At 43.4% G+C, this 25,823-nt stretch overlaps 1 protein-coding gene across 1 annotated transcript in view; it reads right to left on the bottom strand.

Annotated features, from left to right (window-relative positions):
- The window catches only part of LOC143317321 (ADAMTS-like protein 1), a 75,147-nt gene that overhangs the window by 12,720 nt on the left and 36,604 nt on the right, over positions 1-25,823 (bottom strand). The window contains exon 3 of the mRNA XM_076725422.1: positions 2,815-2,942. Coding sequence (XP_076581537.1) covers positions 2,815-2,942 — 128 coding nt within the window. The remainder of the gene's footprint in view (positions 1-2,814; positions 2,943-25,823) is intronic.

The raw sequence follows: 25,823 nt of genomic DNA on the forward strand, positions 1-25,823 counted from the left end.
TCAGTGAATGGTGAAAATGTCCTTATCAGCAATGAGAAGTTTCTTGAGAACCCTTAGACACTTAACTTGTTCCTTTTCCCTGCCCAGGACAGCTCGCCATTATTTCCTGATGGTAGAAGGTTATCAGTGGGGCACTCGCCTTTTTAGATTATTTAGTCAAGTCAAAATAACACTGAGACTGGTCTCTTTTTATAAAAAGAAATGACAAGAGTTTGCCAACCCTGAGCCTCATAAATAATAGAACAGCGCCTTCTCTTGCCATGACACCCAATCCATATGTCCACACTTGCTTCAAACCAGCTATGCTGTTGTTAATAATGGAGATTGTGATCAAGTGAAGTGTGTTGTGCGGTTGGGACTAATGAGGGCCAGGCAATCTGTGTTTAGTCTGTACTTTACATGTGCCCTTTAGGGAAGTTGTCTAACTCTTGTTTTTTTTCTGCATTAGCAGTCAGTCTTACGTGTGTGTGTGTGTGTGTGTGTGTGTGTGTGTGTGTGTGTGTGTGTGTGTGTGTTTAAAGGTCAGAGAGTTGGAGTGGTATTGGTTTGGAGGGTGTTGCAGGCCAGTTTCCAGCCTGTCTTTCCAAGGAGTCACACACACACACACACACACACACACACACACACACACACACACACACAAGGGGCCTTGTGCTGTGCTTTTTAATGACGCTGTTTGATCTGCCACCCGGTTCCAGGCTACTGCTCCCCTCATTCCCACGCAACAGCAGAGTGAGGTGGGATGAGGTGGGATGGAGGGTCCTGCTGTTTGCTCAAGAACCCATACATCACTGCTACAGCCAAAGGACGCACAAGTTTGTAAACAAACCCGCCTGGACTTACATGAGCGTGAAGGTCTACACATACACACACACTGTCTACATGCCACATGGAGCTCAAACCCCAAACACCTCTTAACACGTCAATTGCTTTTACAGCCAGTAGCATTCTGAGGTTTGCCTGACCAAAAAATTCTGGGCAAGCAAAGAGAAATGGCTGCTGCTGATATCACAAAATGAACTCCTCAAAAAGCTATTGACCTCAATGTTTGCAATGCAGTACATGGGGGGGCGAGCACTTTGAGTTTGAGGTTTTGACAGCCTTATGCTTCTTATCCTGGCTTCCCATTTCCAGTGCAGACAGATTCATGGTTATGGCACACTGGAAGCCCCTTATTGTAACATCTGGGTTGTGACCTCAGGTATGATGTTTTGTCAGTGTGTCTTTGGACAGTTGCATTGTTTTATGGTCTCACTGGCTGCTCCTGTCACTGCTGGAGCTCCCCCTGAAGCCCCCCAACAGTGAAACAGAGGTGACTTTGGCAGCAAAGCACAGTGGCTACTTTAAATGAGAGAGCGATACATTTGGGGAACTGTAAAAAATAGGAATGCAGTGAAGTCACCCTGCAGCTATTTCCCAGTCTATAAATGTGACATTTCTATGGAAAACATACCCTCTCAGTCCTTCTGTCTCCTTTTTTTTCACTTGTTCCTCAAATCCATTTGTAATTGGCCACTTTGCCCAGTACACTTGGCCTAGGGCTTTAATCCTGAAGCCCACTGGGTTAGCTTGAAGCCTAACCAACCGGGTGACTTTGGTATGAGGATGAAAGGACCGAGAGGTCCAAAGTGCAAGTTCCAGTTCATCCGGAGATTTAAGCCGAGATGATGAGCAGTGGGAATCCAACCAATATGGGTTCATTGCTTGCAGAGCCCAAACTCTATCACACAAAAGAGTTATTAAAAGTGACATGTACTTTGGCAAAGGACATTGATTGTTGTGCTCTGATTTGTGAAGAAACATGTCGGGGTCATTATTGAAAATCAGGTCCCTATTGTCACTGATGAATTTTAGATTTTGGCCCATCTTGACAGTTTAAGGAGGTGGATGGGCAAGTGATCTCAGTGGACCCCGCAGGGCTATTTAACAGTCACATAACAGTTATAGGTATTTTGAGCACCCTCATTACAGCCCATGGGAATGGAGCGATTGGTGAGATTTACTCACACTATTAGGAACGCTGTCTGGATTTATTTGGCAGAGCAGCTGTGAGCAACAGAACCCCCCCCCCCCCCCCCCCCCATCCTTTGCTCTCTTGAATCTTAAAGCCATGATATGGCACTTTAATGGAAACCATTCCAAGCCCAGTCAGGACTTGGCTCTTTAAAAGAGGCGATTACCTTGGATAGTGTTTGAACACATGCTTACAAATTGTCTATGTGATGTTTCCATTTATCTGAAGGTTAATGAGGTCCTAACTTGAAATTACACATTCAATTTACTGTATATCCTCCCCTCCTCTGGTGTAAGCATCTCTTAAAACAGAGACTTACAATTACAAAGCATCATTCTGTGAGTAATTTTAGCAATTTTTCAAAGTGGCAGAGGAAAGTTAGAAGTTTACCAGCTGAGGAGAATCACTGATCAATACTTCAGGTGCTAATTTGTGCCTTATTTTATTTTCAGAAATCTCTGCTTTTCTACAGGACATGCAGTTTCAGGCCAAATCCGATCAGTGCAACAGAACTTGATTTGTTTAACTCATTAAACTGGAGGCTTGGGCTTCAAATACCAGAAGCCATTACCACACACACAGAATGACACAAGCAAGCTTTCTCCCCTTTTGCTTTTCTATTAGCAATATTTTGCATGCAGCATTCTTATCATAAATGTGTGATGTTGTGGCATTACATTAGCATTTCAAATTTTTCCTACTGTGTAAAAAACATGAGTGTTGCCCTCTACATTGTCACACATGTTGCGTCAAGTATGTATCAGGCTTTATGGTGAGAAGTGGCGAAGAGGTGGCCTTACTTGGAACTGAGGCATCGTCTGAGGGAGTACGAGGCACCTCCTCCACAGGTACGGGAGCATTCACTCCATGAGCCCCAGGCATCCCACAGAGTGTCTCTGTCCTCCTCTGATCGGGCTGTCCGTGAGCTCTACACAGCAGAAAGGGAAGTGAAGCGTTTATACACGTGTGTGCTGTCAGTGACTTCCTTGAGCAGTCCGTATTTGCACTATTATCACTTTTAACATGATAAAAGACTTATGCTCTAATCTCCCTTTTGGAACTGCTGCAACCTTCATGCATATTCTTCAGCCACATGAGTTGTGGCTTCCACCATTTATTCTTTTGCAGAGCACACGACACAGCCAGGACTGCTAGCTGAGAGCCCAAACTAAATTCCAGGAGCTGCTGAAAATGAAACAGGAGTGCATATGACAGGATGAGAGAGACTGCACGGGGAAGTAATCAAAAGCTCTCGACTTTTGCCCTTTTGCATATTTCAAATGTCTGAGTCATCCTTTAGATTATGAAATGTTAGTCCTCTCTTAAACTTCGGGCCTCTCTTGTGTGCCTCTCTCTGTTAATTGCATCATGCTGTATTTGGCAGTCAAGATGGGGATATTACTGCAGGATCCAAAATCAATATTATAAGAAGATGAATTTTGCGAGGACAATGAGCATCTCAGATGGAGAGTGACAGCCAAAAAAATTAAGATCCTCTTCAACCCACACTGGACTCTTTTAACTCCTCTTTGCCTTTCAAGGCCTTTTGTACCCAGTTTATATTTGACCGGACTGGCAGAAGATGTTTATTTGTGAGGCTGGCACTGTCATCGGATATGGATCATCTACTGCTCCACATGAGTCATGTTTCTTTCTCTTGGCTTGACTCAGCAGTCAAGCTCCTCTCAATGCCCTTTGCAGAACTGACTGAATGAAGTTAGAGGAAAATAGATTGCTTTTTCTATCAAGAACAAGGACGGCACAGCTCAGTGGAGGTATTCTCCTCTGCCAGTGAGACTGAGGCCAAGAAAAAAATGGTTATATACCTGCTGAATGGATGAAAACCTGAGTCATGAAAAAAATACTTTGAGCTTGGAGCTAACACTGGGACAAATCATCCACCTCCTATGGCAGTAGGAATGTGGTTTAAAGGACTAGAGGTGCAAACACATTCAATAAAATAATCTGCCATTCAACAGAGGTTTTAAGGCTGTGAAAAGGAATAGAAGAGAAAATGATCATTTTCCACAATAACCCGAACACTTAGGCTTTAGTCTTTCAGGTGCTGATGAGCCATGAAAGAACATTTTAAGATTGCAGAAATGCAGCTTTTGTGTGCTTTGGACAGCCTCCCACCATGGAATCCTGACACCACAACACAAGAGTTTCTGACAGGGACTTCAAATCCTAAGCCCTGCAGATTAGGAATGAAATGTGTGGCACAAGAAGCCCACTTACCTGAACATACCGAATAAAGGAGCGACTGTAAGAACTTTATGTGTAACACCTGCTCTTTAAAAGATTTATGCCTGCTGAGCTGACAAATAGTTTACAGTGAATGTCCAGCCTTGCATTTGAGATACACAGCCTTGAGATTCTGGAGGAAAAACACAGGATACGCCAAGTTATTTTGACCTCTTTGGCCCCTTTTCCCAACAGCATGGCATTGTGCTCCATCCACAAAAACGAATGGATCTTGCAGAGAAAAGCAGATAGAAGGCAATAACAGTGCTTTGATTATTTTCTTTGGGTCACAGTAGCAAAAACACCCATAATGTACACTGTAGAGCGGGGTGGTGGGTTCACTTTATTAAAAGTGTGTGGGGACTGATATAAAGGGCTGTCAGTGCTGATGACGCCTGAGGAACAGCAGAAAGGAACGGCAAGACCTAAATACGCAGCCAATAGCGCTTGCAGCCAAACATATCTGCAACGGCACTACTTTCTGCATGGGCCAACTATTTCAATGTTTGGATCCACAGTAAATAAACACAGGCTGCGCTCTGGGCAGCCTGTTAGCACACCACCTTAATTCTCCTTTGAAAAGCAATCAGTGAATTTTTCAGTCAATTACGGTTGGGAGCCGTGTGTTGCAAAGCCAAGAGAGCCTGAGGCATAACAAGGCTGGTGAGGAAAGAGGAGGGGAAGTAGATGAAGGGACGGAGGGACGGAGATGAGGAGGTTGTTTGGCTGACTGTGCTGCTATTGTTCTCAATGGAGGCGGAGGAACACAAGGCTCAGCTAGTCGGACGGCCGTCCTGCTGGGATTTAGATCCAATAATCACAAGGCTCAGATATCCACTTGGAGCCTTCTGAACCCTCCATCACAACACCTCCCACCTCTCCTGCTCTGAACCCTCCAGGGTTTTTATCTGCGCCTTAATAGTACCCTTCACATAGCTAAGCATGTGCATTTAAACATATTTATGCTCTGGTTCTTTTACTATGACAAAAACAGGACAAACATATGAGCACAGAGGCCTCTTTGCTGTCAACCATCCCATGTTTTCACATCAAGTGGAAAAGAGGAAATGAGCATATGATAAAAGACCAGTGATCTCCATATTATATGTTATTCTGATGGACAGATTCTATTTAAGTCACCTGTCAGCAGCTGAGACTAAGGACATTTTCCTTGAAGATGGAAAACTCCTCGACAGGGGAAAGAAACCCGACTCCGGTGCCTTTTTTGCAGACTGTGTCAATATACATACGATGGCCTTTTCAGTCGGCAAGACATACGATATTTGCACATCTGCTGAATCCCTTGTCGTCTGCTCCACGCTGCACGGCACTGTACTCGCCATCATGCCGCAAGTACGGCAGTCACTGTAATGTAACAGTCAGCTCGAACCTCACACAAAACAGCTTGCTGACCTGCGCGTGCATGACAAGTCTATTTTTGTGAGTTTGATCAAAGATGCATTGTGACTCTTCAGCAGGAGTAAATGGGACACGTCAGGTCACACTAACTGCCCGGTTAAAGCTACTGTTGGAAGGTCTCCAGCATCTGAGGAGTGCATTTCCACTGCACAAAAATCACATAATCATAACACACAAACTGCACATGCATACACACTTTTATACAGTAAAGCAACCTATTAAAACACATGCTTTCTGAATCATGCATCACTTGGTTGTATTTTAAGGGGACAAATGAGAAAAATCTCACTAAACAGAATGACTTTTTCCAGGATAAAAACTGAGGGGGAAAAAAAGGAAAGATTACAGTACCAGGATGAGAAGAGCTGTCACCAGTAGCTTGCAAGCCAAAAAACCTTGCTCCATGCCTTTTCAGAGTGTAAGTCAATCACTCCCGTTCTGACTGTGTGTGTTTGTGTGTGAGCTCGATGTGTGATGCCCTCTTCTCTGGGTCACTCTGTGTGTCCTGTCTGCCTGCCGTCTCCTCTCTGACTTGCTCCCGTTCTTCCTCAGGAGTAACTTGGGGAAGGGGAGGGAGGGAGGGAGCAAGGGAGACGGACTGGGAGTATGTGTATTTGTGTGTGTGTGTGTGTGTTTTTGTGTGCAATGCATGTGAATGTGGGGGAGTAATCGGGGGGGATCCGAGCTCTATGAGTCCTTCAGGTCTGGCACACTGGCCAATCAATAAATGGGCCTCAGTCAAGCGTGCTAGTTCAAACAAGGAGCTGGGCCAGCTGCAACTTCACAACTTCACACATTTGTGTGTGTGTGTGTGTGTGTGAGAGAGAGATAGTCAAAGAGTAGGAATAATGGCAGACAGACAACAATTGTAAACCAATTTTCTTCCCCTTTGATTCTTTCCATTTCTTTGCCTGATATCTCAAATGTCTTACTCTCACCGTATATTCGGTTTCTTTCCCCCTGCTTGCCTCTCTCTCATTTTACTTTGCTCATGCCACTGCTGCTCACTTCTTTTTAGCCCTGTGCGCCGTTGCTCTGCTGAATGCCAGCACTCTGTTTTGGAAATGTCAAAAACTCTTAGTCACACAGAGCAAGCTAATCTGCTAGCATGTTTATTGCCGGTTGACCACGTTTGGATGTGGGTTTGACAAAGTCGTTTTATGGGTATCGTAAGGAAAAAGCTCAAATGTACATGGATGCACAGACACACAAATGTGCATCTCCTGACTGCGTTCTGCTTTACAAGTTGCATGTGAGAGCGACATGGAAATCAGATGACATAGTGTGGTCAGTGAAGCTATCATGATAGACTTCTCAGCCATGGTGACTTTTTTTTCGATTTCTTTATGAGGTAAAGGTCTACTTCAATGGAGCCTTTCATAACATCTGGCAGTTTGAGCCGGTGAACATTTTCACTGTGGAGGTGGGGAACAAGCCAGGTGTCCCCTGGAGGGACAATTCCTCTGGTTATAGAGAAAAACAAGCAGCAAGATGGACAGCTCTTGGCACAGAGGGAATATACTATACACTGAGTAACTTTCCAGTTTTAACGTTTGCAATGGCAAGACACGAAAACAAAAGCTGAAAGAGAAAGTCGAAAAAGAAATAGAGCAGTCAAGCACCAAGCCAGCGGTGCCCCTTGATGTGACTTACAAGGTAGCAGGCTATCATTCAGGCATTTCAACCGCGACGTTCCAAAGACAATAAAAACTCTGTGCCCTTCAAATCAAGACTTCAAATCCACCTCCCAATCAAACAGCAAATCAAAAACCGCATAATTGCTATCAATTAAGGTCGCGAGGAATGTGCTGCACTCCAGAGCAAATAGGCAGCAACCCTAATCACAACATCGGAGCGGATGTCTTGACACTTAACCAGCACGCAAACACACTTTTTATTCTAGACTTATACACAGCAAACCTGTCTTGAAGTCTTAACTTGCTGCTGACAGTAAGAGACTTCTTGTTTAATTTGGTAGTGGGGAGTGTCTGTACATTCTGCGAATTGGGGAATGATCTGAAACGCACATCCACATGAAAACACACCCAACTATCCACTTAACACGGTATATTTTGCGGTGCCAGCGGGAAGGAATGAGGATGTGTGCATTTTCACAGGCCTACAAAGAAATTATACCCCCTTGCACCCTTAATCCATAACCTTCTGATATTTGCTTTCAGAAGAAATCCTTCTCATATTTGCAAATGTATGACTACAGAAAATAAACTGTGGCATCGGTGATGTGCCCAGAGTTTAAAACTAAACACCCGAGGAGGAAATTAAAGTGTTTGACTGACACTGACTTGGAGCCAGTTCTCTACCACAACATTGCTGGAGGTGTCTCCTGACAGTTTAAACAATAATCCATGAAGACGACGAGGTGAGAAAAAAATTATATATTGCATTGTGATTTTACACAAGGGCAGGCTTGGATATTAGGTTGCATGAGGGAAGCATGCGAGATTAGGGCAACTGATTGTCCACAGACAGACACTCATCATCATTTCAATCTGTTATGACAACACTGCGCTCCCTGAAGTCAATGCTGAGATCTCGGAACACGGTGAAATCACTTCAACAAAGTCCCACAGGGCAAGACAGAGGAGTGTTTGGACGATCAGATAGGTTGTAAACATGGCAACAATTGCATCAGATTATCTAAATCACTTTATTTGAAGGTAAAAGTTAGCGCACCCACAATAATAGCAAGCCTTCATGGCACAAAAGACTCTCAACTGACCTCTAGAAACCTGCGAGCTAATCTGCTAGGATGATTATTGCTGACTGACTACTTTTGGCTGTGGGCTTAACAATGTTGTTTTATAGGTTACGTTGGAAGACATTAATGAAAATCATGTTTTATGTGTTTTACTACAGTTCCTGAGGTGTGTCCTCTTCATTATCGTATTCTCCAACAGACAGCTTCACACAACTGATTGTAACCTGTTAATGAAAACCTTATGGAAAACACGATGAAGGTTATATTTGCCTTCATCGTGTTTTCCATAATTCAATTTAATTCAAAGTGTGATGTCATATTTCAGCAAAGCATCGCAAAGACCTGCGAGTCGGCGTCATGTTTCGTCTAGGCGTGAAAAGTACACGCATGTATGACGGTGGAGTACCAGCAGGGGCGATAAGGACAGGAGCAAAGGATCAATGTAGCATAGAGAGCACAGGGAGGAGGCCAGGGTTGATCGATGGGTCAAACACAGGACCCTCACACAGAAGATGAGGGTCGTTTCCTGAGTGGAACCAAAAGTCAACATTGACTTGTTTTGTCTTATGTAAGTTCATTTACATAAGTTACTTCAGTTACTTCAGTTATGTAAATAATGTACTTATTTGTACCCAAACCACGATCTTCTTGTAAACCTAACCAAGTAGTTTTGGTGCCGAAGTCTAAACAAACTGCAAACATCACCTGAAATATTTTTCTGCAAGCTTTATTTTGAAAGTCAGACGTTGCATGTTTGTTATTGACCGCGGAATCAGAGTGCATTCTTTTCATGCCTAGACGAGGCAAACATGACACTGACACGGTGGTCCACAGTGGACCAGCAGTCACAGACTAATCACCATTTTGCATGTGAAAACATCTGCATTGCTTCTATTTGTAGCGCAATGATATGGTACTGTTTCGTGATAATTACACTGAGGTCAAGTATGACAATACAAGTAAACAAGCTAGAAAGGCTCCTGATAAGTAGCCTACTGACAGCTTTCTGCTATCAGCCTTACCTTGCAGTTTTTAGTGGTGCCTCAGAGTCTCCCAACAACGGCAGGTCGATCAAGAAGTCTTCTCTGTAAATGGATACAATGTCACAGTTTGCCTTCCAAATATATTCAGCTTGTGTAAAACCTGCATCATTGATTGACTGCTCATGTTTATTGCCCTGTCAGACTTCTTTTTGGTCGCCATCTTCCAAAGATCACAGCAATCAGCTAGGTGATTACCAACGTGCTTTTAAAAAGGGAGAAAAGATCACGTCATTCTGTTCCTGACCAAAAGCTGAAAGAATCAAGAGGCTTCAAAAACTCTTCCCAGGTTCACTGTTGAGATGTCTTGCTCATGCAGGAATGAGCTTGCTCTCCACAGCTCTAAATTACCACAGTCACCTTGCCAAAACTTTCTTTCTTTAGACATTTTTAATTTTTCCCAAATAATGTATTTGAGTCAGGCAGTATTACTGTGGTACATTTAAACATATAGTAACTACAAATGACTGTATTTAACTTCAACAGTTGCTGATCCTTATTCCGGGACTTAAGTTAAATTCGCTCGTTGCTTTCACTTTTTGACATCATGATAGAAAACCAACCAATTAATATCCCTGTGAGTTTGAATACTGAGGCAAAACATACCAACACTGCGTCTCTAATCACTCACTGTGGGGTAAAATAACACAAGAAGAGTTCTCTCGTGCAAAATAACATCAATGGAGCACCACGTTTAACTGATCTTTTCCTCTCCTCCTCTGTGGGGGAATAAAGGGTCATATTAAAAGACTGCCATATCACGGGGTGACGACCTGAGTTAACAGGCCCCGAGATCTCAGAAAGAGAGACAAATGAAGCTAAAGTTACCAGGGAATGACATTAAGTTATACTCAAGAGCCCAAACCCTCGGCTCCCACGAGTAGACGTAAATGGTTCAGGCGGGATAAATGGTAGCCTCTAACCACCCCCACAAACGATGTATGTGCTCCAGCCATGATTTACACCAAAGCCATTGTTTAAAAAGCTTTCTGGGCCACAGTATAAAATGTTTTACCAGGATAGGGATTTTACGACCTGCACCTGAAAATCAACCACACTTCCCTGTCCCCCAAAACCAGAGGATTAAAATAGAGATGTAATTCTTTAACAATCAGCTCAATCCAATTCATGCCAGATGGGACATGAACTGCAAAACAGACACTCAAAGTAGGCTGTGTTACTGTTAAAAATACTTCTTAAATATTTCTTTGCCTTTGATCACCAGCATTACATTATTTTTCCTTTTATGAACTACTCCATCACAATCATTTACTATTACCTAATACTTGATACAGGGGGAGGTCAATTGAATTGTTGGGTCAACAAGTGATACAAGCAATATTTGGTTTCAGTATTTGGTGGTAATCTGAAGATGACAGATTTACAGAGCCATAAACCACCTTCTGAGGATACTGTATCACAGCTGAGGAGGGAGGAAGAACGGTGTTGCATGCAAGGCCATTTTAGGGATAAATAATGTGCACAAGGGAAAGACGAACGCCAACTTGGCCTTTAACAGACCCATCTCTGCTGGCTTGTTGTCCAGCAGACCCTCTGACTGCAACTCCCCACAGCTCTGCAGAGGAAGACATTTGCTCTGCCTGCATATTGGTCCCAGAACTTTTTACAACATGAGTGAAAGTAAAATGATTTGTTTCTCAGAGTAGCAGCTGCATAATAAAGTCTTGTCAGCTTGCACAGGCCCATAACATCAGGTGTGGCTGCGTTGAATGGCTTCACAGTGGTGCTTTCGATGTTGAAAATGGTGATTTCACATCTGCTTTATAAACAGGACAAAAGTTAACCATAGTAACAGTATACTGTAAATCAGTTAAATTAATCTATATCTAATCTAACAGACTTTTAAGCATAGATTTTCTAAGACTCATCTGCTTACTTTCGAGCTAAATGTTAACATCAGCATGCTAATTTGACCACAAGGCAATGTTAGCATACTTGTGTTTAACAATTCTAACATTCCCTCTGTTCAACATCTTGGTTTAGCATGTCAGCATGCAAATGTCCGCAAGTCAGCACACAACACAAAGAACACCTGAGGCTGATGGGAATATTAAAAAACAGGCCAGAGAATGAACAGCAAGTTGAACAATGACAGCGGTATGTTGGAAAATCACTGAAATCATTCATATATAAATGAATTACTTCTTGATAAGGAAGAGGTTAAAAGGAGTGAGGACACATCTGCTCACTTTAAAAAGGAACCTAAAATATATTCAAGACACAGTATTTCATAATAATTTACTGTACTCTTTATAGTGACATTTTGAATAAGCCGGTAACCACAATCTGATCCCACCTGAGAAAACCTCTAAAACTCCACATGCAGCCCACGGCGCAGAGGAGGAACAGGGCACGTAATTAAGAATCAGCAGTGACATTTACTGCTTCCTGAAATGGTGCTTATACGTTCTCGGCACAGAGCTTTTCCCATTAGCACATCCAGGAGAGCTCATGTATTTTAGCAGATTCTGGTGATCGGACAGGCAAACTCCTTGAGCGTCCCACTGCACCAACACTCCTTCCCCTCTCTGTAAAACCAACCGCTGCCACTGTGGCGTTTTAAAGAGGATACGACAGAAGGGGATGGGTATAAATTAGCAGTGTAAAGCCGCTGGAGCTGGCAAAACTGGCCCACCAAGGTGGGCTAGCAGGAAACGGGGAGCGTGGGACCCACATCCAGATCTGGGCAGACGCTAAAGCACCACAGTTTATTTATGGACTCCTAGCCAGCATCAAGCTTAAGTGATCCCTTGTGTTTCAAAATAGAGACCATATTGCCATATCATCTGGATATTATACATTCTCAGAACAGCTTACACACATTTTCTGACACTGGACTTTATTTTCTGAAGACTCGCACACGAAGCGATAAAACTAGCTGACTTTAGGTTGGCTACAATCAATATGTGGAGGACATGACGAACTCAGAGGTCAAAGGGGTCAAACGATGAACGGAAAATGATCAGTTTCCCTCTGTTCTACGTCTGAACACCTTTCAGCTCATTGCTTTTTTTGGCTCAGAACTTAATTTTGTCACGATCCCCATTTTCAATAGCATCATATTCCACAACAGCAAACAGCTAGCGACAAGCTAGCAAAAGAAAGGCCAGCATTAGCAGCTAAAGAGTGCTTAAATTTAGTTAAAGTTACACTTAAGTTTAGTTAGTTATGTATGGAGATTTATTGTTATCACTGTACTGTTCATGATCAAGATTTGTCCCCCAACCAGATACTGACTTATGTATTGAAATAACAATAACACATCACATGCAATAAAAGTGCAGTCCAGTGATAAGGTGAAAATATGACTTCCTCTCCACAGTGGACAGTGGTGTTTGATCAACATGTCCTCACATCCTCTCTGTCCTCATCCTGTAAAACTGAACAGAAGGCATCACTGCTCCATCTGGAGCTGTTCACATTCAGCACACAGCTTGGCCTGGTCACCCCTATTCCCCCTAAACTCCTTCCTGTCTGAGTGACTAATTTGTTTTGGTTTCCTCATGCATTTCATAATAAATTACTCCATATTCACAAGCATGCTTATGAACTGCTTCGGGGGACCAGAGGTAATGTTTCTTGTTCATAAAAAGATGAAGCCCAGACAGAGAACCGCTCCCTAATAAAGGCGCTTCTATCTGATGACATAGTGGCGGCAGCAGTTAAGACATGTGGGAGTTGGAATCATTGTAATCAGTAAGCATCAGTAATTACCAGCTTGCGCTGTTCTCCTGATACTAAAAAGCAGAGGGTGCTTGTCTTAGAGAGCTTCGTTTATCGCTTGGCGTCGTGCTCTTGTTCTTTCCAGATCAAACAAACACATCAAGGGAACAACAAGAGACATTAACGTTCACTTTTTACAGATTTTGTCTCATGTGCTAATACATCTGAGGACGAGGAATTCTGCTGATTTTGACAAGGACTAAAACTTGTTACAGATTAGGCCGCACTTTTGAATGGTGGGGTAATGATTGAATAGTTCAGCCACTGTGACGGCAATCAAAGACTGGATTAAGACCAAATCTGTCCTCTTAGCAGCTCTTAACAAGCTAAGACATGTCCCTGGCTTGACAGAACATTACTTTGTGTTTTTCTTTGTTAAGAAGTTTGATAACTTAATCTGCAGCTTTAAAAGAGGACCAAGTTTGCTTTGCACCGAGGTAGTGACTCTTGATGAGCATGAACCCTGGACAGCTGGTTCAGGAGGCTGTCTGGGAAATCATGCGTTATGAAAAAATACTGCAGTCACTTGCAGTAATCAACACTGTGAAACCAAAGATTTTTGGCTGCAACAGGCTCCATCAGGATTGCAGAACTGTAAATATGACATCCACAGTTATGTCAGGATGCATAGCAGGAGAAAGGCAAAGAAGGGAAGGTGAAAAAATACTCAAAAACATGGGAAATGTTGCATTATCTAAAAACAGCTAATTTGAGTTAATATCACAATGTCAAGAGGCACAGAGCCAACATCCTGACTAATTACTAAGAGTTAAGAGAAATGCAGTTCAAAGCTGTAAAATTGGTTTTGGAACTGCAGACATGAAACAGGCTCTCTTATTAACCTCGTCCATAATTGCAAAAAGGAGACACGACAGTTCAACGGCAATTTTTCAAGCACAGACACCAAGCAGCAACTGCAAATAAAAAGGTACCTGGTTTGTCTCAGCAACATATAATTCATGATGTGTGAGTGTGGCGTATTTACACTCTCAGCAAGCTGAAGCTTCTCATGCCACAAAAAGACGTGTCTGATCTCCTGTATGTGCTACACACAGCTAAGGTTTCAGTTTTTAACCCCAAAATTGAGTCACATCAGTAACATGTGTTTTCCATTGTCGAAAATGTATTGTGTGTTGTCTTTGGCTCGGAGACGATCAGAGAAAGTGATAGTAATATGATAAAGGTGGTCAAAGGAGCCTTTAACCCTTGGAGCGTCCTCTGAAATCTGACATTTTTCACTTGGTTAAATAATGATGCAATAACAAGGACAGCAAAGGGCTGTGTGTGCTTCAGTTGCTATGACCTGTGCATGACCTACAAATATGGAAACCATTAAAGAAAAATGGATGACACCTCGAGCACATTGTTCCAATCCCCTTTGAGAAACACAGGAATTCACTGAATCTTTTGTACGCATGCAATTAGGGTTTCAGCAAAACACTTCTCAAGCAATTGTTCATTTCCTGATGAAGCCTCGTCTCGGGCTGAAACTGCTGCTTTTCGTGATTATTATTGCTCTCATATGAACTCCTCCGTTAAAAAATTAAAAGAAAAAACCTGGCTTGGACTTTTTCTACCCCTCATTGCTGATCATCCTAATCACTGTCGATATTATAATGGGCTCAAACAAAAATTAGCATAATTTTCAAGCCTGTGGTTAAACTGTGCATCACCCTTTACAAAGCCACGAAAAAATTACATTTGTGGATGAAGAAAAGTGACATTGTGTCAATAAAATCTGTGTACAAATCACAACAACACACAACCACTCAAAAGAAAGGCTTTTGTGGTCATATGTGTGCAGATTCAAAGCAGAAAAATGTGTGTGAAGCTCAGCAAGTTAAAGTTCCAACACTAAAAGTCACACATGCATGCACATTCAGTTAACGCAAATGTGACCCTGATTTTGGCCGTAAAAGCAGCGCCAAAAAACTAACCAGCTACAAAATATGTGCACATATTTTACTTAGACATGCTCAAATCATAAAAAAGATTTACGGAGGTATACATCAATAGCCTTTGAAATTATTTCTGAACATCAGTTCACAAGCGCTAAATTTTATCCATCTTTATTTGATTCTATATTGGAGAGTTCTTACGCAACGTGCCTCTCTGTCCAGCGCTTGCCATGGTGCTGGGAGTGTTGACAGCTCTTTCAAGCAGCCACACTTCAACACATCAACTGGGCTTTGTCCTGCAGCACCCACATTCAGAGAGAGGAAACAATCCATCAGCCTGCCACAGTGCTGCTCTGCAATCAAGCATTCCTCACCCATATGCTTCTGTAATCAGCTGAGAGACGCTTAGAAGATGCAACCAAACTGCGAAACGGGAGGCAGAGGGAGGGATGATGACATTTATCCATCAGAATGTGTGAAGTTTGATGAAAATGTCATAAACAGATCGTCATTTCATTTGGCTGACTTTAGGGCTCTTTATTACCACAGCATGAACAGGAAAAGACAAGGAAGTGAATGAGAGACAGTGAGAGACACCCTGAACAAGAGCGGCGAAGGCAGAGTGGAAAAAGAGCACGTGCAGTGACTCATTTGAGCCGTAGACACTTCCATTTCATCTGCATTTTCTCTCTTTAAGCCTCACTCCTTTTCAGACTGTCACTCCATCAAGTCGTCTTTTCTCTTTCCATTCCTCTTGTATAAAACTTACTGGATAACGTTTCAGCTCGGCCTGTCGAAACCCATTGAGCAGATCGCAGATCTATATGGAAAAGGCGCACTCACACGCCCGCCATCCTGCACGTTTTTTCCCCAAAACCACTGGCATATCAAATACAGAGCGCTCACTCGTAGGTCAACAAGGAAATATGGCCCACGGGACACATATTATGGTTTTTCACCAAAGCCTCAAGATAAACACGATTCCAAAAAAATACCCATCCTTCCCTCCAAATTTCCCCTCAGACTCCTGCCCAACGGTGAAGAGGAGCTTTACAGCTTCTCTTCGCCATGGAAAAAAAGCAGGACAGTAGGCTGCAGTAGCTGCGCAATGCCAAGTCTGAAGAAACTCAAGAGTCCAAGAAGTGTTACCACAAGATACTGGCGAAAGAAACAGCTGACATCACTGCTCTGTATGGAACCAGAGGCGAAACAGCAGAGGCATCTTAGCCAACTGAAGAGGCGGACCAGTGGTGCCAACAGAATGCTGTGCTGAGAGCTGTGGGGAGAAATTATGAATCTGTCGAAGAGGTATTAGCTCTAAGTAGCGGCATGGCACGCTTATCAAATTACTGACATCCTCTGTGTAATATCAGACCTGTCAATGGTGTTTAAATATCAGTATTTTATCATCAGTTTGTCAGGAAGTCCACCGCTTTCGTCTTGGCCAAAATATCTCAACCATTTGGATTGGATTGCCATGAAATTTTATACAGACATTCATGTTCCCCAGAGGATGAATCCTACTGTGTTTTGAGATCGTGGAGCTGATCGCTGCCGTTCTGGTCAATGAGTGCAATTCCATCGGGCACGGAGTCTATTTTGACACATCAATCAGCACAGAGCAGATCGAGCCAGACAGGAAGCCAGGCACAGGAACAGTGAAGAGAAGCTGGCAAATTTTCAAAATAAAACACCCTGTGCAGTCATCACATCAATCATGTATAAACAATAACTTCAATTAAAACAGACAAAAAAGGAACCATTTCTCTACGAAGCCTACCAAAATCTGAGCAAGAATCAGGCAGGCAAAGCACTCTGCTTCCAAAGCACACTCGATGGGGGGTTTGCAGTCGAGGGGAGGATGGAACAAAAACGCATTGCAGATGCACCATCACAGATACAGGCCGAACTGGTAAGACTGTGAACATGGTAAACATTAGCCTACTTGCTAAAGCATGCTGAAGTTGGGATTTAGCATCTCTGTCCTTAAGTACGGCCTCACAGAGTCACTAGCATGGATGTGGACTTTTTATCTTGTTACATTAACAACAGATTGCATGACTGCTTGCTTGTGAAAGGGGTCGCTTGTTGTAATGGAATACCATGCAGCTCAGCAGCTCCCTCAGTTTTTCAGTTCATTCTCGTGGTTTTCCAGCCTTTTGTTTCACCCTCACGACTCTCATAGCCTTGTTTTTGGCTGCAGCTGGCAGCTGTTTTCAGCAGGAAAAGCTCTTAAAACACACTGTATGCTACCTGCCCAGCAATAAACAAAGTAAGCGAATAGCTGTTGAACATCATGGTACACATAGGAGCTAAAGAGCCACATGTTTCCCTCTGACAACCGTTTGCAACAAGTTCACCGCATCAACTTAAAACATGATAGCATGCCAATTTTGTGTTCACAGCTTGCCTCTGCTGCACCCAACTGAACAAACCATCAGTCAAATCAGTAGACACAGGCGTAAAACTACTGTTCAGTGAGCAGTTTTAGGATGTGGCCTACATGAAGGTCGAGGGCGGCATCTTAAATTCTTTTTCCTCGCCTTAAAGTCTGTGGGTAATGATTGCATGGGGAAGTGTCAAATTATCTATGATATGGAGTTACAGGATTTGTGCAATGATGATAGGTTGCCGCTCACCATGGAAGTCTGTATCTATGCAGTCTGAGGGTAGTGTGGGTAATGTGTTTGTGTGCATAAGGGTGAGCATTACAGGGACAGAGAACGAGAAGAAGACTGAGAAAGAGACGAGGAACTGTGTGATATATAGACTGCACATGTTTGCATGCCAAGTAATGCATCATTCCCTTAAATACACTTTGAGAAAAGTCCGTTTATACTGCAAAACTCACACCTCGGCCTGCGTTCCTTTATAGCACTGTAGAAATGTGGAAATCTCATCAAGTTACTCTTTCACAGTTTACAAAACAAAATCGCCACGTGCACGCTCTTGAAAACAAATCCTCCTGAGTCCTCCTTTAAGGTTATAGCATCAAGTCAAAGCTTGCCCAGGTGATGGAGAGGGAGAGGAAACATTTGGATGCTTGACTGAGGAGTAACCGCACAGGAAGAGAGCTGCAATGGATCAGCGCACCCCCATCCCATCCCGCTCCCACATAAAAACCCCTCTACCCTGTTTTCTCAGAGGCTTTTGGGCTTACAGCTGTCTAAATATGCTACTGTAGTGAACTCCCTACCAGTGAGGTGTTATACAGGCACGGCTGCTCAGGCAGTAAAACCGAACAGCAGGAGAGGAGCCATAATAATGCCCAGCCTTACTTCTTTCCATCTTGACCCCTAATTGAAAACTATTTTCCAGGGGCTGGATTCTCTTCCTTATGTTTTCTAAGAAAGAAGAAGAAGATAGAAAAGGCTCCACTACACAGATCTTCTAAAATATGTGTAGATACACTTTCTCAGAGACCAGAGAATCAATTTTGAGTGACAGCATTGTCATGAAAGAAAGAGAAAGCCATCACGGACTTTTCAACACCTGAAATATCTTCTGTTGCAGCTCAAGAGCAGCATCTTGTGTGTGAGAGACAAAACTACAAGCGCTCATCTCAAAAGCTCTTCAGCAGGTTGTAAAGACACATTTTTGAACTTGAAAATGATGATTATGTTCATCAGCATCCAAAGTGTCAGTGAGCAAGAGATCAAACACATCTTGAATCTGACTTCTGACCTTTACAGAGAGGTCAGAGCCAAGGAAAGAGAGAGAGATGAGACATTTCTTAGCAAGAGGGGCCAATAAGATGTTCATTAGTAATTGCAGGAGTAGGGTTTCTATGAAAACTCTAGAGAAAGGAGAGCAATTCTCTGAGCTCTAACGGTCAGTTTCAATTCCATGTAGCACCGTAGAAGACCCTTGGACACACACATACACACCACGGGAGGTGCAATAGAAGGACAAACACTGACGAGACTTGTCTGGAGTGCTTGGGGTGGTCTAAGCTTTCTCAAGTGTGGCAGAAGTTTACATAAACCCATAGCTTCTGGCATCAGACGCATTAATAATCCCTCCTTATATACATACCCATACATCACACATATGTACACATTTTAAATCATCGGCAGATACTTTACTGACGTCATCAAATTCTCGCAAACATAGATGTAAGGACGTACACAAACAGGATGAGAAAGGAAAAGCAGCCAGCGGGGCCCATGTGTGAGCGCTGGTGTATCTGAGCGTGCCAGACAGGAGCCGCAGCCTGAGCTCATCTAGGAGGGCTTCACTCTGCGCCCTCTAATTGCTGTCTGTTGCAGCGTGCCGCCTTGCAATTGGGGGCGAAACAGCGCCAGGCCTTAAAACCTCGCCCTCATCCCTCGCAACCTCCACCCCCCACTCCATCATCTGCGGCAGTCCAGTGAGAGATGGAGCAGAAGAGAAGCTCCTCTGCCGCGCTTCATCCCCTATCATTATCCCAGTGAGGTCATTCAGAAAAACTGATTGTGAGAAACGTTGCTCATTTGCTCGCGGTTCAACCTGTAAAACCCAAGGCGCCACAAATCATAACCTAACAGCATACGCCACATTCCTCACTTTGAGGAAATAAAACTCTGCTTAATATCGCAGGGGTCAGTTGCAATGAGCTGAAAAAGATGTTTTCCTTTTTTTTTCCCTCCTAATTCTGTTCCAATATTTTTTCATTTCTCACTGAATGGAGATGAGCTTTTGCTGCTTTCGGTGCAATACTAATGATTTCTTCAGTGATCAAGTGATTGATGGCTTTATATTGTTACCACAGACATTCACATTTGGCTCCGTGGTGATGCAAAGATTAATACCATAAATCATAGACAGACTATCTTTACAGACACATTGCAGAACAACACAATGCAGACTTTTCATCGGGGGACAATGTAACCTGAATAGTTGTCTTTAGTCAACTAACACCCTGGCTCCCAGCCTGAGGCCTCCAGACAATGTTTTCATCGCGGGACCTTCATCCTGCACTAAGGGCCTATAAATCTGGAAGCTTCGATGCTCCGCTGGGTGACCATTCATTGTCGGGATTCTGGAAAAAAACAGCAGGGGAAAGGGAATCCAGGAAGTTTGCATGCATGTTGTGGGAGGATGCACATCCCCTAAAGCGCCAGATGCTGCTCCATACTGAACTGAGTGGGGCGTTTCCTTTTATTATTTCTTGTGTAAAAAAGTCCACTTTTATATCCACCTCTGACTTCTGAATAGATCTCAATTTTGTGCTGTTTTCCAGAATGTATATTTTAGTATAGTTTTACTGGTTCATAAAGCTGATCGGGGGAAAAAAACAAACAAAATAAAACCTTCACATCACACTACTTTTGCTGCACTGAACATCAGCTTGTCCAAATTCAATGTCCGGTGCATGCATCTGGGAAACATCATTGGAATTAATAGCACGTTGCTGGATGAATAAGAAAAGGCACGGTTTGCGGAGGCCTCTGTGGTTTCTACACTCAAGTTCTAATCAGAGAACGGGCCGTGCTCACAATCAGCCCAAAGAGCATTTGTAAACCTCATGCATCAGTACTCGTGGGTGAGACCAATTACGCCACGACCACACTAGAGTTGTTGTTCAACGGAGAGAGCAACGTGCAAGATCTGTGGAAGACCACGAGGCCATGTCATCTTTGCTTACATAAGATGTTTCTGGTGGGAAAAAACTTATACCACCAGCATATTTCTGATGAGGAGACACTGAATACAGTCACACATCATGTGCAGTATTCATCTGTCCTGCTCGGAACTGTGCTACTGTACAGGTCATCATTACACCTTAACCTTTCCTCTGGACGTTTAGTTTGGCAGAGGTCTTTGTGTACTTTGGATTTGTTAGCACAGCTGTAGTTTTGCAACCAAAGAACACAAACTCAAGCTAATTAGCAGAAAATCGCACAGTATCTAAAAAACCTTTCAAAGGCCTTCGTCTGCTCTTGTGGTAAAGCCAACTAATATTTTGCTAACCTGCCAGGTTTGCAAAATAAGAGGGGTTTAGTCAAACTGGCTGCACCAAAAAAATGTGCATGTGTGTGTCCTTTCAATTTACAGACAAAGGCACAATTTACAGGCAAACTCCTCTGCTCTATGCCCTGCAGGAGATTAGCGTGTGCACATGTGCATGTGTGTGTGTGTGTGTGTGTGTGAGCACTGCACTGAGACTGCATGGGACATTCAAATGAATCTTTACCTACAATGTAAAGAGATCCTTAAATTATGCTAATTCGAAGTCAAAAGCTTACTCCTGTGTTGCATAAAGATTTGGTGTAAGTGTTCCTTCTTGTGTTGCAAGCACTGTTCACTTTTGAGCTTGGAAGAGTGTCAGGGTCATTATTCAATTTTGTGGTTTGTGAACAGATTACTTTCTCTCCCAGGGCTCCCTTACAGCAAAAAACTGCGTGTGTGTGTGTGTGTGTGTGTGTGTGTGTGGCCTGCTGTAGGTCTCCACACATACACTATCATGGTCTTGATTTTCTCATGTTTACGCTCACACAAGCTTACACCAGTTTGCAGTGATGCACCAGAGCGAGACCACCATGTTCTCACTGTGAAGATCAAAACCTTCTTTCAATACGCTGTCAGTCCTGCGCAACCAGAGATGTCGACTTAAGCACCGGCCTGTAAAGGACCGTAAGATCCAACTAACAGACAGACAAGCTCTGCTGCTTTATGAGTTTAAATTACAGTTTTGGACACAAAGCTTTTGCTGTCATCCAAAATGACTTACACTGAGCTGAAGGACACTGTTGTTGATTATAATGCTGCAAAACTAGAATCACAGCCTTCTTCTTAACTTCTTCATTTTGTCCTATGAGACATTAGTGTGAAATTTTGTCGTAATTAGTGTATGACTTCTTGAGTTAAGGCCAAAAATGTGTTTCGTGTATCACAGTGACCTTTGCACTGGTTGGACTTAAATATCTTTTGCATGTTTAGGCCTGGAGCTTATTGCTCATACCATCCTGCATTCACTCCTCTCACATGCTCACTCATCATCTCAGCTGTCAATTGAAATATCAGCTGTTCTCATCAGCTGGTCACATCTGTCCAATAGGACAGTGACACACCTTCATTACGAGGCTATCATCTCACTGCTGTCTTTTTAAATATGATTCTCTCTCTGCCCTTTGTCTCTCCCTCTACCTCCCAATCACCACCATCGGTTTATCCTGATGCTGCTCAGGGCGATGCCCCTTGATTACAAAATCTCCCTGTTGTGAAATGTCCCTGGTCTAATAAGGCATTTTTTGAACCACGGTGGCATTAATGTCCCTCAGAAAAAAGCACCTGACCTTTAAATTGCCACCCCTCCTTCCAGTAAACCACTCAGCTGTAGACACAGAAAGCCAAATCTACAGAGAGCAAAACAGGAAAGGGCTTTCCAGGTTGGAAAACTGGGATATATGTTGTGTTTGTTCTTGCACTGCACGGTACATGCCCAACCAGTACCACACAGAGCCATTAGCACCCACATTAAAGACAGGGGTCCGTTTTGGGTTGCACCTTACTCACTGCTTAACCTAAACTCTGCTACGCATGGGTGGCAGGGATCCTTCAGCAGCAGGTTATTACTGCTGTAACTCAGGATAAGATTGTTGCTTACACTGGATATTGGCTACATACTGCAGGTTGCCTGAGCCAAGGGCCCACTATGAACACCTCGTACAGAAGCTTACATTGGAGTGCTACTGAAGTCATTTAAGTTAACAACTGCCACCCTTCAGATAGTGGGTTTATTTCAAGTCAAGAACCATAAGGTGTCCTAGACTCGTTTTCATTTCAAAGCAACATCTCTGTTGACTTTTAGAAGCAGCTGTAAAATCCAAGAATTTGGGTGGGGGAGCATGCAGAGCAAGAACTTGTTAGGTTGAAATGTTATTGTTTGGCTGCAATATTTATTTTTCTCTTATTACCCTCTTATTCAACCAGTATGAAACCACATTCATGGCAAAGGCTTTGAACGATCTTGCCCACCTGCCCATGTGCAGAACCAACAAAATCAAATAAAATAAGAGGCTTAACGGTAACAATCGCCACAACTTGGAGGCAATTAGTACATGCAGTGCCAAAACCCAGACATCCAAAAATTCCTGGATGAAACCTTTTGGCATCAACACATCCCCATTGTACAAGTGTGTCTTTGTTTGTGCCTGCGCATGCCTGTGTGAATGCAGAATACAAACATCTGCAACAGGGAGTGCGACCAGAAGTGTAAACAATTAGAAATCAATCACTCGCCCAGAAAATGTGTGCGTGCCTTCACACGCCGAGGAGGAGCAGCGGGTGAGGAGAGAAGCATGTGAGGACGATGACGGGAAGGGGGGGGGGGTGCAGGGATTTACCCATTAATCAAAGGCATAGTTTTGGATGTTGTAGATGTGCAAGGTGACATGTGATAGTGTTGACTGTTAAAGGAGCAGAAATCATATACACATGGATTCCCATATTGCACAACGCAGCACATGTCAGCATGCAAATACAAACAACTGAGGGATATATATTATATGAGGGTAAGAGTCTCTGCAGATGGGAGTGTTCGTGCAACGGTAGCCAGCAACAGACACACTACTGGCAGCTTGTATTCACACACACCCACATTTGTTATGTGGGTGCTGTGGTGAAGTCTTGTCCCTGGTGGTATTACCTCAGCAACACTACTCCAGCACCCACAGTGGATTGGTGTGAGACCACATCAAGCAGGGGGGAGATATTCGATGTGGCACTGTGAGGGCCAAGGCTTTACTGAACACATATGTTGATGGAACAAACACCGGGGTGAGAGAAAGATCCCCAGTCCAAAGCCACGTGGCTTTACACCACATTCACCAGCACTCAGCACTTTCTTCAAGAGCGCTGGGACCAAGCCTCCAAACAGTGCTCACATGTGCCAAACACCAGTCAGCCAGCCAAAGCGCACAAGTCAGGAAGGCAAATGTCTCCTAATTCACTGCTCGCCTGTTCAGTCCTTTCTTTTTCTTGTTTTAAAAGCACATTGGACATAGTTCTTAGCGCCAAAGAAGTGTTGTCCTGGACTGTCTCGCGAACAAATTTCAGCAGAGTCAAGGTATCTTTCAGATAGCTGGCTATGCAAAAACAAACACTGGCATTCACGGCTAACTGGCTTCACAAAAGCAGTTATTAAGTTGCTGTTTGGAGCCGAGGTTTTTCAATCCAACCACGGCACGAGCAGCTTCACATGGAGACAGTGTTTCTAATAAACAACTGAGTAAACAGCGTGCAACGTGGACAGATTTCTCTAAAGAAAACAAGTCTGACAGTCAATAACTATGAGCAAAAACAATGAATTCACAAGTTTGGGATGAGACATGTCGTGCTTTTTATTAACGGTGGGCAGAGAAGAGTGGGAACTGTGTGAAAATGCAAAGGACAGCATGTCAGTGAATGCTCCTCTGCTCCAGTATGTCTTTAGTGTTCCTGCATGGAATGTATTGATGAGATTAAGCCAATAAAAAGACCACCCTAGTCATTTCTGCACAATGTTTTTCACTTGCCAAATTCTTAGTATCTGAGCACTGACATTCAAAAGGGAGAATGGTGACACAAAGGAGAGGAACAAGTTGAAGTGGAAGTTTTTGACATTTTGGGTAATATGCTTATTCGTCTTCTTGTTTTCTTGAAAGCACTAACCTGGCTCGGAACAAAATTCACCAAACCAGCACCTCCGGAGCTCACAAATTAACACATTACACATACAAAAACCGAAGCATAAAAAGGATGGTTCTCCTTTTTACACAGTGTTATGTGCCAGACTATTTCTTGGCCTGGAGCAGGAACTTCCTGGAGTCTGCACTGGTTGCCTGGCTACTGGTCCCAGCCAATGGATTGACATCAATCTTCTCATCTCAATCTTGGTGTGTGTTCCAAAATGTCGAGCTATTCTTTTAAGTGTACTCTGTTTTGTTTTGTTTTTTTGTTGGTCTTGAGGCTCATAAATGTATTGATTGCATTTCCTTCCTCATAAATCATTTTCACACCTAATTATTTTGGAAGAGTTCGAAACCCACATGGTTCACATCCATGTCCTTTCCTTGCTAGCGGTCCATAAACTACCCATGTTAGCCGTCGTCGTCTGCCTTGCCTTTGTTGGCCCATTGCTATACTTCTGACCATGTTAAACCAACAAACTTTAAATCTGTGGAATACTATGGGCAGGACTGTATGTGCGTGCATGTGCATCCTTGTGCAAGTGCATGACCTACTAACAGAACTGGGACCTACTCTTTAGACTTTGCTCGACAGCACTACTAGTGGTCAAAAATTCCACAGGATACCTTTAAGGCTATAAAGTTTATATATACTGGTTAAAAGTAAGCCAACTTCGTGCCATTAAAAGCTCTGAAATCCCCTAAAGCTTTAACTTGAAGTGGTGTTAACACCAGGGGGCACAGCCCATAGAAGAAAAAACTTGAGCCTAAACATCCTCTCTGCCGGCCAAAACTAACATGCCCATCCTTTTAATGAAGACAAATGAAGTGTTTAATTGTGCAAGACTGTTGCCCTTTCCACCTGGCGCTGCATGGAAAACACAGCTGCCAAGGCAGCGTGCAGCTGAGCGATGGGCCCCTCGCTCAACGAGCCGCCGCTGCCTCGGCCACTGAGCGCTCCCCCTGCTTGCCACCCCGACTGGCCCTTGGCCCCACTCGCCCAACCTCAATTACTCCAAACCCTGACACCCTGCCAAAAGGCAGAACCGTCTCTGCATTTATTCACCCTGAAGGTTTTTTTTTTTTAAAAAAAGG

Source organism: Chaetodon auriga, chromosome 24 (genome assembly GCF_051107435.1).
Source record: "Chaetodon auriga isolate fChaAug3 chromosome 24, fChaAug3.hap1, whole genome shotgun sequence".
NCBI classification, from domain to species: domain Eukaryota; kingdom Metazoa; phylum Chordata; class Actinopteri; order Chaetodontiformes; family Chaetodontidae; genus Chaetodon; species Chaetodon auriga.